The sequence below is a fragment of the Pelobates fuscus genome, chromosome 2, assembly GCF_036172605.1.
Source record: "Pelobates fuscus isolate aPelFus1 chromosome 2, aPelFus1.pri, whole genome shotgun sequence".
Classification (NCBI taxonomy): domain Eukaryota; kingdom Metazoa; phylum Chordata; class Amphibia; order Anura; family Pelobatidae; genus Pelobates; species Pelobates fuscus.
The window spans coordinates 220,731,996-220,744,764 of record NC_086318.1 but is presented as its reverse complement, the minus strand read 5'-3'; the positions used below and the strand labels follow the sequence as shown (position 1 = coordinate 220,744,764).

General features: G+C 38.3%; 1 protein-coding gene across 1 annotated transcript in view; it reads left to right on the top strand.

The window, feature by feature from the left end:
- WDR27 (WD repeat domain 27) overlaps positions 1–12,769 on the top strand; it is a 501,316-nt gene that overhangs the window by 205,890 nt on the left and 282,657 nt on the right. The window contains exon 17 of the mRNA XM_063443196.1: positions 4,358–4,455. Coding sequence (XP_063299266.1) covers positions 4,358–4,455 — 98 coding nt within the window. The remainder of the gene's footprint in view (positions 1–4,357; positions 4,456–12,769) is intronic.

The window sequence follows — 12,769 nt, the reverse complement described above, 5'->3', positions numbered from 1 at the left end:
AGGGTTTTCTTTATTTTGTTTAGTTCTATTTATTTAGTTCTGCATGTTGGGCATATTAGTGTATCCTGACATTACAACAGGGCCGTGGACCCTGCAGACTTAGGTAGAGATGTGATGTCTTGCGAGGTTAAGCTTGAGGAACATGATCACCGCATGGATCAGTTCTCCCAGGCTTTTCAGACTTTGCTGGCTCACACTGCACACCTCCAATCTGAGACACCTCCTACTTCCCAGGCTCCACAACATGCCGCTGTGCCAGTGTCCAGTGGTCAGAGGGCTCTGACCATAAATCTATTGCCTCCTTCTAGATTCAGTGGTGACTCCCAGGAGTGTAGGGGTTTTATAAATCAAATTGAATACCACTTTGAATCACCCCTGGTTATTCCCTTTCTGATCGGGTATTTAATGAACCAACTGTCCGGTAAAGCCCTAGCATGAGCCAATCCCTTATGGGAGAGTGGTAGGACTGTAGCTTACAACTACATAGAATTCATTACTGAATTCAAGAGATCATTTGAACCTGTTGGAATGGTTGAGAAGGCAGCCGAGGCGTTAATGCGGATAAAACAGGCCAATAGATCCGTTGCGGATTACGCCATAGAATTCCACACGCTAGTGGCTGAGGTAGATTGGACAAATAGTAGTTTGGTTACAGCTTTTTCAGAAGGGCTCTCTGATGAAACAGCCGCAACAGATTTATTGGAAGACTATATTATCTATATGATGGATATAGATAATCGCCTAAGGGAGAGAGCAAAGACCAAAACATGAACTGTCCGTTCCTCTGTTTCTCCGGCTCCTCGTATGACTCTATCTGCTCCTGTAGTTGCTGTCAAGTCCGAACCCATGCAACTGGGAGTGATGAAGCTATCAGAAGCTGAGAAACTGTATCGTATGGCTGAGGGTTTATGTATGTATTTCGGTAAAAAGGGACATTTACGCATAAACTGCCCTATTTATCCGGAAAACCTCCGCACCCAAGCACCGTTAGAGAACCGGCCCTAGGTGTAATGAAATCGTCCTCTATCATGCCTCACAACCGGTTCCTCCTCTCGGTTATTCTATCTTGGGATGCTCATAAAATTCCTTGTAAAGCTCTTGTCGATTCAGGAGCCGCTGAGAACTTTATAGATAAAAAGTTTGTTAGCGACCTTCTTATCCCTCCGAGGTCTAAATTTGTAAACACAGTGGCCCCTTTAAGTCTATCAAATAATTCCGTGATGAGGAGAATAGACGTTAGACGTTTTTTATAGTAATCTTGTTAAGACCTCTATAATCAATGCAAGGTCGTAGATCTCCCTCTTACTTGGAAACAAAGAAAAACCCTGCACCTGCAAGACAGGAAGATCTATGTATGAAACCCTTGAACCCTTAGAATTAGGGAAAATCATGAATGGAAGACTGCATTTAACACAAGGTGTGGGCATTACGAATATCTTGTAGTGCCTGTTGGGTTGTGTAATGCTCCTGCGCTTTTCAAAGACCTTATAAATTATGTCTTAAGGGAGTATATCCACTTGTGTGTTCTAGTCTATTTGGATGACATACTCGTTTATTCCCCAGACATTATTACTCACTATGTTCATGTCTCTCAGGTACTCACAACGCTGTTACGCAATGGCTTATATTGTAAATTGGAGAAATTATTATTTCATCAAACAGAGGTCCAATTCTTGGGCTATGTTATCTTAGCCAAGGGTTTTGAAATGGATCCCAAAAAACTAGAGGCGGTCTTCAAATGGCCCAGGCCTAAGGGTCTTAAAGCCATTCAAAGGTTCATTGGATTTGCTAATTACTACTGCAGGTTTGTAAAAGGATTTTCCTCAGTCATTTCTCCCATTACTAATCTCACACATAAAGGTGCTGAAACACATGGCGGGCCTCCTAAAGCCCTGTCTGCCTTTAATCAGCCTAAAACACTCTTTTCCACTGCCCCTATTCTCATACACTGTGATCCTTCCAAGCCTTTTGTGCTAGAGGTTGATGCTTCTGAAACAAGAGTAGGGGTTGTCCTCTCTCAACAGGAGTCTCAAGACACTCCACTCCATCCTTGTGGTTTCTTCTCCAAAAAGTTATCCGTTGCAGAAGTTAATTATGATATAGGGAACAGGGAGTTGTTGGCTATAATCCTAGCATTAAAAGAGTGGAGACATCTGGTAGAGGTATCTAAAGTACCCATAATGATCATCACTGACAATAAGAATTTGGCCTACATAAGTGAGACAATCTAGATGGTCCTTGTTTCTTTCTCATTTTAATTTTATCATCACGTATAGGCCTGGTTCTCATAACACTAAGGCAGATGCCTTATCGAGACCATTTGAAACTGACTCTGATCAAGATCTAGTAATCGTTCCTATTATACCACCTGAACGTATACTGGCAATTACTATATTTACCATGTCCTCCTCCTTGATGGATAAAGTACATGCTGCCCAAACACAGGTCCCTGACTGTAAACCCAACAATAAATTGTATGTTCCACCTACGGAGAGAATGGAAATACTCTCCTTGAATCCCTCTGGTCATCCCGGGATTCGGAAAACCATATCTTCCATATCTAGACAGTTTTGGTGGCCTTCTTTACATACAGATGTTACTGTTTATGTTCAGGCATGTACTGTTTGCGCTATGACCAAAACACCTTGTAAACTACCTCGTGGTGTCTTGCAGCCACTCCCAGTCTCAGAAAAACCTTGGTCCCACTTTGCCAAACATCTTCAAGGGTGTTCTATGCTGTCCCTAATGAGAAATGGAAACAAGAAAAACTCTCTCCCAATTATGCCCTAGACCACATAACTCAGTGCTGAAGATAAAAAAAAAAAAAGTTAATTAAACACCTATTGCCACCATGTGTAAAAGACAGGAACCAACAAAGAACCTGACGCGCGTTTTGGTGCGTTTAGTTGCACCTTCGTCAGGGGATAAGGTTTTTTTTATCTTCAGCACTGTGGTCTAGTGGTCTAGGGGATAATTGGGAGAGAGTTTTTCTTGTTTCCATTTCTCCAGTGGGGTAACTCTCCGGTCTGCAGCTCCGCCGGGTGCAGAGCTGCAGACCGTGTAATAAAAGTCTTGCAAGCACCCAGAGTGTTACCAAGCACCCAGCCATGGTTACGCTCTGGGAGCCCCGCGAGACTTCTATCACACGGTCTGCAGCTCTGCACCTGGCGGAGCTGCAGACCGGTGGTGCTGGGCAGACTTATTGGAGGGAGCCTGGCGGCACTTAGGGCAAGCCACCGGGCTCCCTCCTGGTGTCAGTCTGCTTGCCCGGGTCCCCTGCGGCCCTGGATGTGTGGGTTAGCGCGACCCACTGGGAATCGCCCTGCGACCCACCAATGGGTCGCGAACCACACTTTGGGAACCGCTGTGGTAGACGACATCTTGTTATCCCTTCTCAGTTTCATGAAACTGGATTACCGGTTCTTGATTAACACCTTCATGATCTTAAGGAAAGGTGGAAGCTTGTACATCGTGCATTCTCTTTGGCTTCCTCTCATCATAAATTCCATTATTATTATTATTATTATTATTATTATTATTATTGCCATTTATATAGAGCCAACAGATTCCGTAGCGCTTTACAATATTATGAGAGGAGGATTTAACTATAAATAGGACAAATACAAAAAACTTACGGGAACAATAGTTTGAAGAGGACCCTGCTCAATCGAGCTTACATTCTATAGGAGGTGGGGTGTAAAACACATTAGGACAGGAATTTGCAGTCAAAATAAGGTTGTCCATGCGGACAAACGCTGATCTATTATTATTATATAATAATATAGCGCCAACAGATTCCGTGGTGCTTTAATAAATTTGATAATTTCCAATGCGGTCAGAATTCAGACCACACAGGGTGATGGCTGATGACATCACCACTGTGTGCTGGGAGCCTTACAGTCAGAGTCTACCTCAGTATGACTAAAGGTGTATAATTAAGGCAGATGGATCTAATGTGAAAGTCGGGGCCAGATTTTCAGGTATTTTTACATATACTTATTTTTTTTTAAATGCCATATCTGTTCATTACATGCGGCTAGGATTCTTATAATACATTTTTTTTTTTCAATCTGGTGACAGTTGTCCTTTGGAAGAAAACAGACCATCTTCTGAAAAATTATTAACACAAGTTATAGGTGATTTTAAAACTTGTATTCAATTATGTAAATTCTTGGAAAGTGACTGTTCCCCTTCATGCTATTTTTGTAATTAAACTTGATGAAATTGATATGTTTAAACATTGTCCAATAATTCTTGTTGTGTGCTGTTTTTAATCAGATAAATAACTGTATCTTACATTTTCCCAACTGAAAATGGAATTTCTATGTTACTGAATTTTTTTTTTCTATTTTTTTAGTTATAAGAAAAAAAACATTTGTAAAACAATCCAAAACTTCCAAATGACTGCAGCGAAGGAAATCACTGGACTTTCTTCTGTGAATGACTTTTATTCCTGTATCCTTTTAATACTGTTTTGCACAGTGCACAATAACTTTATAATGCATACCAGTGTGAGGAGATATTTGTCAGTTGTTTGACCTAAAATTATCAGTATTTTATACAAATGATTAAAATATGATTGGAATTCTACAATTTGCCAATTTAAATTGGATTTGGATAAATAGACAGAAAAACAAAAGAAATGGCAAGAGTACCTGCTCTTTGGTCTGTATTCATATAAAGTAAGTAAAAAAGATTTGGTATAAAAAAAAATCGAGAAAAAAAAGCTTTCAAGTTTTTTGGTAAAATCAGAGAAGAAAGATAAAGAAATGCGATGGGGATGGGAAAGAAGGTGTGAGACAGAGGAGCAAGGTGGCGAGGGGGCTCTATGGAACAAATTGGTGTTGCTGTAGTATCCAAGGGCTCCATATGTTTCAGAAATTATCTTTCGTAAGAAGGCAGATCTTCAATAATATAAATATACCTGATTTTAGACAGAATCAATGGTAGCAGTCCATATGTAAATAGAAAGTGTTGAACACAAGTTCTGATTAATTGGAAGCACCACTCACAGAGACAAAGTTAGCTGGGGCAATGAAGTCATTCAAGGCTGGATGGGCACCGGGACTCGAAGAGTTTTCCATGGTAGCTAATAAAAATTTTGCTCTGGGCTGCTCCCTAAATTAGCACAAGCATTGAACTCCTCAGTGGACTGTAGTCAGTTCAGTTCAAATACCCTTATGGCATATAAATCTGTCATACTAAAGTAGGGAAAGGACACAGACTAGTGGGCTTGCTATCGATTAATATTACTGCTTACTATGGATATAAAGTTATTCTCCAAACTTTTGGCTACTTGGATGTAGCCGTTGTAGCCTTTGAGGCTAGTGATGACACACTGAGGCTGTTTGCTATCCAACACTTCGCACAACAATGTTGATGCATGCTGAGAAAGCAGTAGACATTGCTTACCTAGATTTCAGTAGGGCTTTTGACACTGTTGCACATAGAAGGCTTATCAATAAACTGCAATCTTTTAGAATCCAATATTGTTAAATGGGTTAGGCAGTGGCTGAATGACAGGCAATAGAGGGTTATGGTCAATGGAGTATATTCGAAGCATGGGCTTGTCACCAGTGGGGTACCTCAGGGATCTGTACTTGGACCCATTCTCTTTAATAGTTTTATTTAGTGATTTTGCAGAAGGTATTGATGGTAAGGTATGTCGTTTTGCTAATGATACAGTATGTAATAGGGTTGATATTCCAGGAGGGATAAGCCAAATGGCAAATTATTTAGATAAACTAGAAAAATGGTCAGAGTTGTGGGAACGGACATTTAATGTCGGTAAGTGCAAGATAATGCAGAGTACAGAATATTTGATAGAGTCCTAACCTCAACATCTGAGGAAAAGGATTTACAGGATGACTTAGAAGTAGGCAGACAATGTAATAGAGCAGCAGGAAATGCTAGCAGAATGCTTGGTTGTATAGGGAGAGGTATTAGCAGTAGAAAGAGGGAAGTGCTCATGCCATTGTACAGAACACTGGTGAGACCTCACTTGGAGTATTGTACGCAGTACTGGAGACCGTATCTTCCAGCAGTTTTGGTGTATAGAACATGCCCCTACAGCCTCACTGCTCAATCCTCTGCCATTTAGGAGTTAAATCCCTATGTTTATGAACCCTAGTCACACCTCCCTGCATGTGACTTGCACAGCCTTCCATAAACACTTCCTGTAAAGAGAGCCCTATTTAGGCTTTCTTTATTGCAAGTTCTGTTTAATTAACTGAATGGTTCTTATCTGCCGTCATATTCTATGTTTCTAAGAATGGGTTTTAGAGAGCGACCCCAGACATGGGTTGCTTTTCACCATACCTGCCCCAGTACACAGGTACAGGTGAATAACTCCCTTTCCAAATTGGTAAAAATACAACACTACTAGGTGGAGATGCCCACTCTCGCCTTTCCGGTTTACTTTTTCTATGGAACCATACATGGGGCGGTATGGAGGGATCCAAATGTTAGGAGATTCAGGGCTTATGCCTACAATCTACTTTCTTTGCTGAACATCCAAGAATTACTCTCCCCAACCTTATTGCAGCATTAGAGGTGTATGGCTACATGTCCAATATAAAACTGAATCTATGTAAATGTCAGGTGCTTAACATCATAGTCCCAAGAAGTGGAAGAAATACACCCACAATTCCCCTTTCACTGGTGCATAGACCAGATGAAATATCTGGTGGTCCTGATTACTCTGATCTGAGTAAGCTCCACCAGAGGAATCACATGCAACTTCTTCATTCCATTTAGTCAGCCCTTAAATGCTAGTTAGACCCTTATCTTTCCTGGCTAATGAGGGTATCGGTCTTAAAAATTAAAGCTTACGATCCATAGTGACTGTATATGGCAGGAAGAGAGGTCTCGAATAGGATATGAAATGTTGTGCTTGCCAAGAGTGAATAGAGATTTGGCCTTGCCGGACGTGTTCAGATATTATCTGGCCATGGTGCTGCAGTGGGTCGTGGAGTGGTATGTATCACCAGTTGTAAAACTCTGGCCAGTGCTGGATGCGGCAAGCGCTGGTATCCCGTTCTTTACACTGGTATGGAATGCCTCCAGATCCTTGGGTCGGGAATACCCATACAACTTAAAAAGAATGGGAGATGGTATTAAACAAGTCATTCACGGATTGTCAGTGGGCAAAAATTCTCCTGTTGAAACACAAGAGCTACATTAGTTCAATATATCACACATCTGGTGGGATTGCTCACTCATCAAATCCTTCTGGCAGATAGCCTGGGACACATTCACTGACATATTTGACGAACACCCCGATTCGTAATTTAAAACATTCTTACACGCCACACCTCGCACCATCTCACTCTACAAAAAATCCTTCACATGTTATCTCATGAAAGCTGCTAAACCTTGCCTAATTATACCTATATAAATAAGCACAATTATAAGCCTGGCAGTTATGCTTGAAATTTTGTTGTTCTTGGTTTGAATATGCCGTGCCTTCTACACCTATATTTTCTATTCTATTATGTCTGTCGCTTTGACAAAAATACAATTACTAGAGAAACCAAAATTAGCATATATAATATTATGTTTAGTAAGAACATCTAAATCCGTTAATGCAGGAGACGCTGATTACATCAATGAACAGCAGGCAAGAGTAGCAATGTAAAGATAAAATGTGAATACAAAATCTATAGTTTATCATAACAATAAAAACACTTTTATTAAATGAAATGTCACACTCACAAAATTGGTGGGACTCAACTGACCCAACACAGGTATAAGGAAGAGGTCTACCAACCTCAAGATATGTTCCAATTAAAGTCATTCCCATTGCACACTGAAGGAGACGCTGTCCAGTGATTCTGTATTTCAGTATCACTGGACAGCATCCTGTAAATTCCTCTTTGCAGGTATCTCAGATCAAACTGTTTTTCTTTTGGATTTAACTAATACAGTACTCGAAACTTAAAGCATGGAGATTATTTAAATAAAATTGAATTGGCACCAGTCCTCAAAGTGTATATATATGTATATAAATGTGCAAGTTTAATTACGTAATTTAAAGGGGCACTCTAAGCACCAAAACAACTTTTGCTTAGTGAAATGGTTTTGTTGTATGGATCACGTCCCTGCGGTCTCACTGCTCAATTCTCTGCCATTTAGGAGTTGAAAAACTTTGTGTATGTAGCTCTCTCCATGCCTCCACTGGCTGCAGTTCAAATAGCCTCCTCCCTACACACTTGCTGGAAAAGAGTCAATTTTTTAAGCTTCCTTTATAGGACAGCGTATTTAATCTAGAATTTCATTTTTTTCTGCTCCCTTTATAGCCTGCTAGGGCCTGGAGCCTCCTATGTGTAATCACAGTTTTATTAACAGAGCAGGAGATATATACCTATAAAGTAAGTACACTGTGCTGTAAGATTTGTTTCACAATTAATCCATTTTTTTTTCATTAAGGCGTGAGTCAAAGCCAGGGAAATTGTGGCTAGGGCAGCATAAACAGAAAAAAAAGTTACTTAAATGTCATATAATTCAGTAGTGTGGCTGAATAGTCATGATCTATACACCAAAACTGCTTCATTAAGCTTAACATACCAAAAAAACTATATGTGGGAGTCAGCTAAACATCTGAGAAGGAAACCATAAACAAAACATAGTGTGATACAGTAGGATACAGTTTAGCTGCACTTCTTTGAAATGTACTCACAGTGTATTGGAGGAAACTGCGCCTTGGGATGCATTCCATGGTATAGGCTGGGCTGCTATCATCTTCTTTAGGTTCCTCCTGGTGCAGGTCTGGTCCGTAATAAATTCAGAGAATCGGAATATACAGCTCCATTAAAAAAATGTATTTCATACAAATTGGTTTTAAAAACAATATTCCAAAATTAAGTATAAAACCTTGGTCCAACGTGATTCTTCAACTTGATGTGGACTTCTTCAGAGACAAAATTAATAATGCAGCAATTCCAGCGCCATTTGTCATTGCGTTCCACCACTCGTTGTTTGCACGTACTTCATTGCTTTTACTTGCTTCTGCGTTCCAACTCCATGTTGGAGTGCAAATCAAATGCCGCTAGAGGGGTGTTGAAAAAAACAACTTTATTTACAACTCACATTTAATAAGGAGGAGTGGTTAAAAAGCAACATTTACATAGTAACATAACATGAGGTGGATTGTGGACTTAGATGGATGCATTAGTTTTATAAGTAAATACTTTTAAACAGCATATGTGTAAATATTATAATGAAAAATATATTAAGAAGAAAATATGCATAAAAAATATAAAAAAAATTAAATAAAATATATATGAAAAAAATATGATATATATGATTATATAAAAAAAATTGTATAAACATGAAGATAAAATAAAATCTATAAAAATAAAAAATAGAAATCAATATAATAAAAATAAAACTGTGAAAAAATATGTGAAAGAAATACATAAAAGATATCAAAAACTATATAAATAAAAATTGTATCCAGTCCATAATCTCCCAATACTGTCGCATAAAAAACATAATTTTAAGTAACTATAACAAACATGCTAGATCTATGTCAATATTTAACCCACTTGGCTCCAGCGTACCCAACCTGTGAATCCAAAAAGCTTCTCTCTGGAATAATTGTTTCACTCTGTCCCCACCCCTCCAACTGGCATGTATTTGCTCTATACCTATACATGTAATTTCTTTCCAGTTGAAGGAGGGCCACAGGCTGCAGTGCACCGGAACCGAGTGCGTCAAAATACCCTTCCTGATATTGTAACAGAAAAGAAAATGGGGTGGAACAGCGCTACAGTACTGATCACAGGGGTGAATAGAGCTGCACACCTGAGGGGAAGGGCAACCCTCAAACCCTTCAACAAATCTGAGAGAACAGGAAACAACAGATACAGGGTGTGCTAAGTAGAACAATAAAAGATAATATACACAGAAAAAAGGAAGTACAAAAAGTCTCTAAAAATACAATGTGGAGCTTGGATAGGTATTCTTTGGTTCTTGCTTTGGGTCCTCAGTAGTTAATATGAAATACAAAAGCAGAAACAGGAAGGGACCAATAGTGCAAAACCGTTAGGAAATGGTGTCACGGACAACATAGAAATGAAGAAGTGCCAACTCACAATATAAAGAGCTAGGCAGATAGGTAGTCTAAAAATACTTTTATTTTAACAAAATCATAAAAAACACAACGCTTTTCGCCACAAATAGGCTTTTTCAAGTGTAGACAAATAATCCTGGCTAGTTACATTATATAGGCAACTAAAATGGCATAAAATGTGAATGTTGGCGCCAAAATGACTCATTACCATGTGACCGCTTGTAGTTTAAAATCCTGAGTATCTGAGTAGCTGTGTTTAATTCGTGTCATCTGGCTTCTAGCTATCCCCTTCAGCCATGGTGCATCATGGCTACTTTTTTGGTGGACATAGCTATTGCCGTCAGTTTTCTTGAAGAATCATTTACTCATCATTACCCCTATGATGGCATACCATTTGCAATAGTAGACGACCCAAGGTATTGCAAATGGGGTATGTCCAGTCTTTTTTAGTAGCCATTTGATCACAAACACTGGCCAAAGTTAGCGTTAGTATTTGTTTGTGTGTGAAAAATGCAAAAAAAAACGCCAATTTTGGCCAGTGTTTGTGACTAAGTGGCTACTAAAAAAGACTGGACATACCCCATTTGCAATACCTTAGGTTGTCTACTATTGCAAATAGTATGCCATCATAGGGGTAATTTTCATTCTTGGGCTACCATAGGGTCATAAAGGCAACGTAAGCAATCTGGCGAATTTTAAAGTGAACAAAATGAAACACAAGCCTTATATTTGACGCTGTAATTTTTGAAAACACCATAAAACCTGTACATGAGGGGTACTGTTGTACTCGGGAGACTTCGCTGAACACAAATATTTGTGTTTCAAAACAGTAAAAAGTATTGCAGCAATAATATCGTCCGTGTAAGTGCTGTTTGTGTGTGAAAAATGCAAAAAACGTCACTTTTACTGGCGATATCATCGTTGTAATACATTTTACTGTTTTGAAACACTAATATTTGTGTTCAGCGAAGTCTCCCGAGTAAAACAGTACCCCCCATGTACAGGTTTTATGGTGTCTTGGAAAGTTATAGGGTTAAATATAGTGCTAGCAAATTTAATTCCCTTTACTTTCAGCATGGGTTGTCAGGCAGGTCCCGCTAATTGTAATTAATTAGGATACCTAATTATGTAAAATTATTACATAAATATATGTGTAGAATTAATATATGTATATATATATACATATACATATATATATATATTTGTTTAATATTTTTATTTATATATAGGTATATATATAGTGATATATACGTATATATTTATGTATATAGATATATATATTATTTCGTTCTACGTGTATTTTGATATAAATATATATATATATATTAATATCACAATACAGTTAGAACGAAATAAAACGCATCTATATATTTTTTAATATTTTATTTTTAATTATTTTTTTATTTAATTTTTTACGTATTTACATATTTATTTTTTTATTATTTATAAATATATATATAACAATAATTACATATATATTTAATCAGTATCAGTCTACGTGTAATTTGATATTAATATATATATATATAATTATATATATATTAATATTAAAATACACCTAGACAGTGTATGTGTATATGTGTATATATATATACTTAGATCATATATATATAATATATATATATATATGATCTAAGTATATATATATATTTTTTTACACTTATTTAACATTATTTTATTTTCAGCCAGCAGGGGGACCAACTGTCATTACAGTTAGTCCCCCTGCTGGCAATGCAGAAGCCAGCTATCCCGGCCATGTGATTGTGAGGTCCTCGCAAGGACCTCACTCTCACATGACCGGGGGGGACCGGAGGAGGAAGATCTGCCGCGGGGGGGGGGCTCCCTGGGAGTCCCCCCAACCGCGATCACCGGCGTGGGGCCGCCGGTGACCGGGTAAGTATAAAAAAACGGAGGGCGTACATTTACATCCTGCGGCGTTTAGAGCCGCTTTTAAAAGGACGTAAATGTACGCCCTCCGGACTTAAAGGGTTAATATTGAAAAAGAAATCAGACTGGCAGAAAGGAAAAACAGAAAAAAACCTTTTAGAGAGAAAAGTGAAGAAACCCACAATGATTTATTCAGATACGCCTTTATGACAAACTATAACAAAAATTATAAACCAATTAAAAAAGATTTAAATGAGTTTTGGCCAATACTTCGAAAAGTTCCAGTGTTAGGGGAACAATTACCTAAAAGGCCGCCAATTATCTATAGAAAATCAAGAAATTTAAAGAGCTTACTAGCACCTACCGGTAGCTACTTTAAAGGGGGGGAAAAAGGTTGGATACCAAGAAACCTAGATATTCTACAAGTGGTTTTAGAGGTTGTTCTGATTGTAAGGCTTGTAAAACAATAAAGATAAATACACGTACCCACTTTAAAAGAACCAAAATTGATTTTGAGTAAATCTTCTGTAGATTGCCGCACGGATTTCATGGTATTTTTGCTGCGATGTCCGTGCAGCAAGCAATATGTTATTTTAAAAATAAGGATAATAGAACACATCAACAATAACAGGAAGGGTATTTTGACGCACTCGGTTCTGGCGCACTGCAGCATGTGCCCCTTATTTTTTTTTTTATGTTTTTTTATGCATATTTTGCATATATTGTTCTTAACATATCTTTAATTATAATATTTACACATATGCTGTTTAAAAGTAAACCGTAAAGTAAAGTCCGCAATCCACCTCCTGT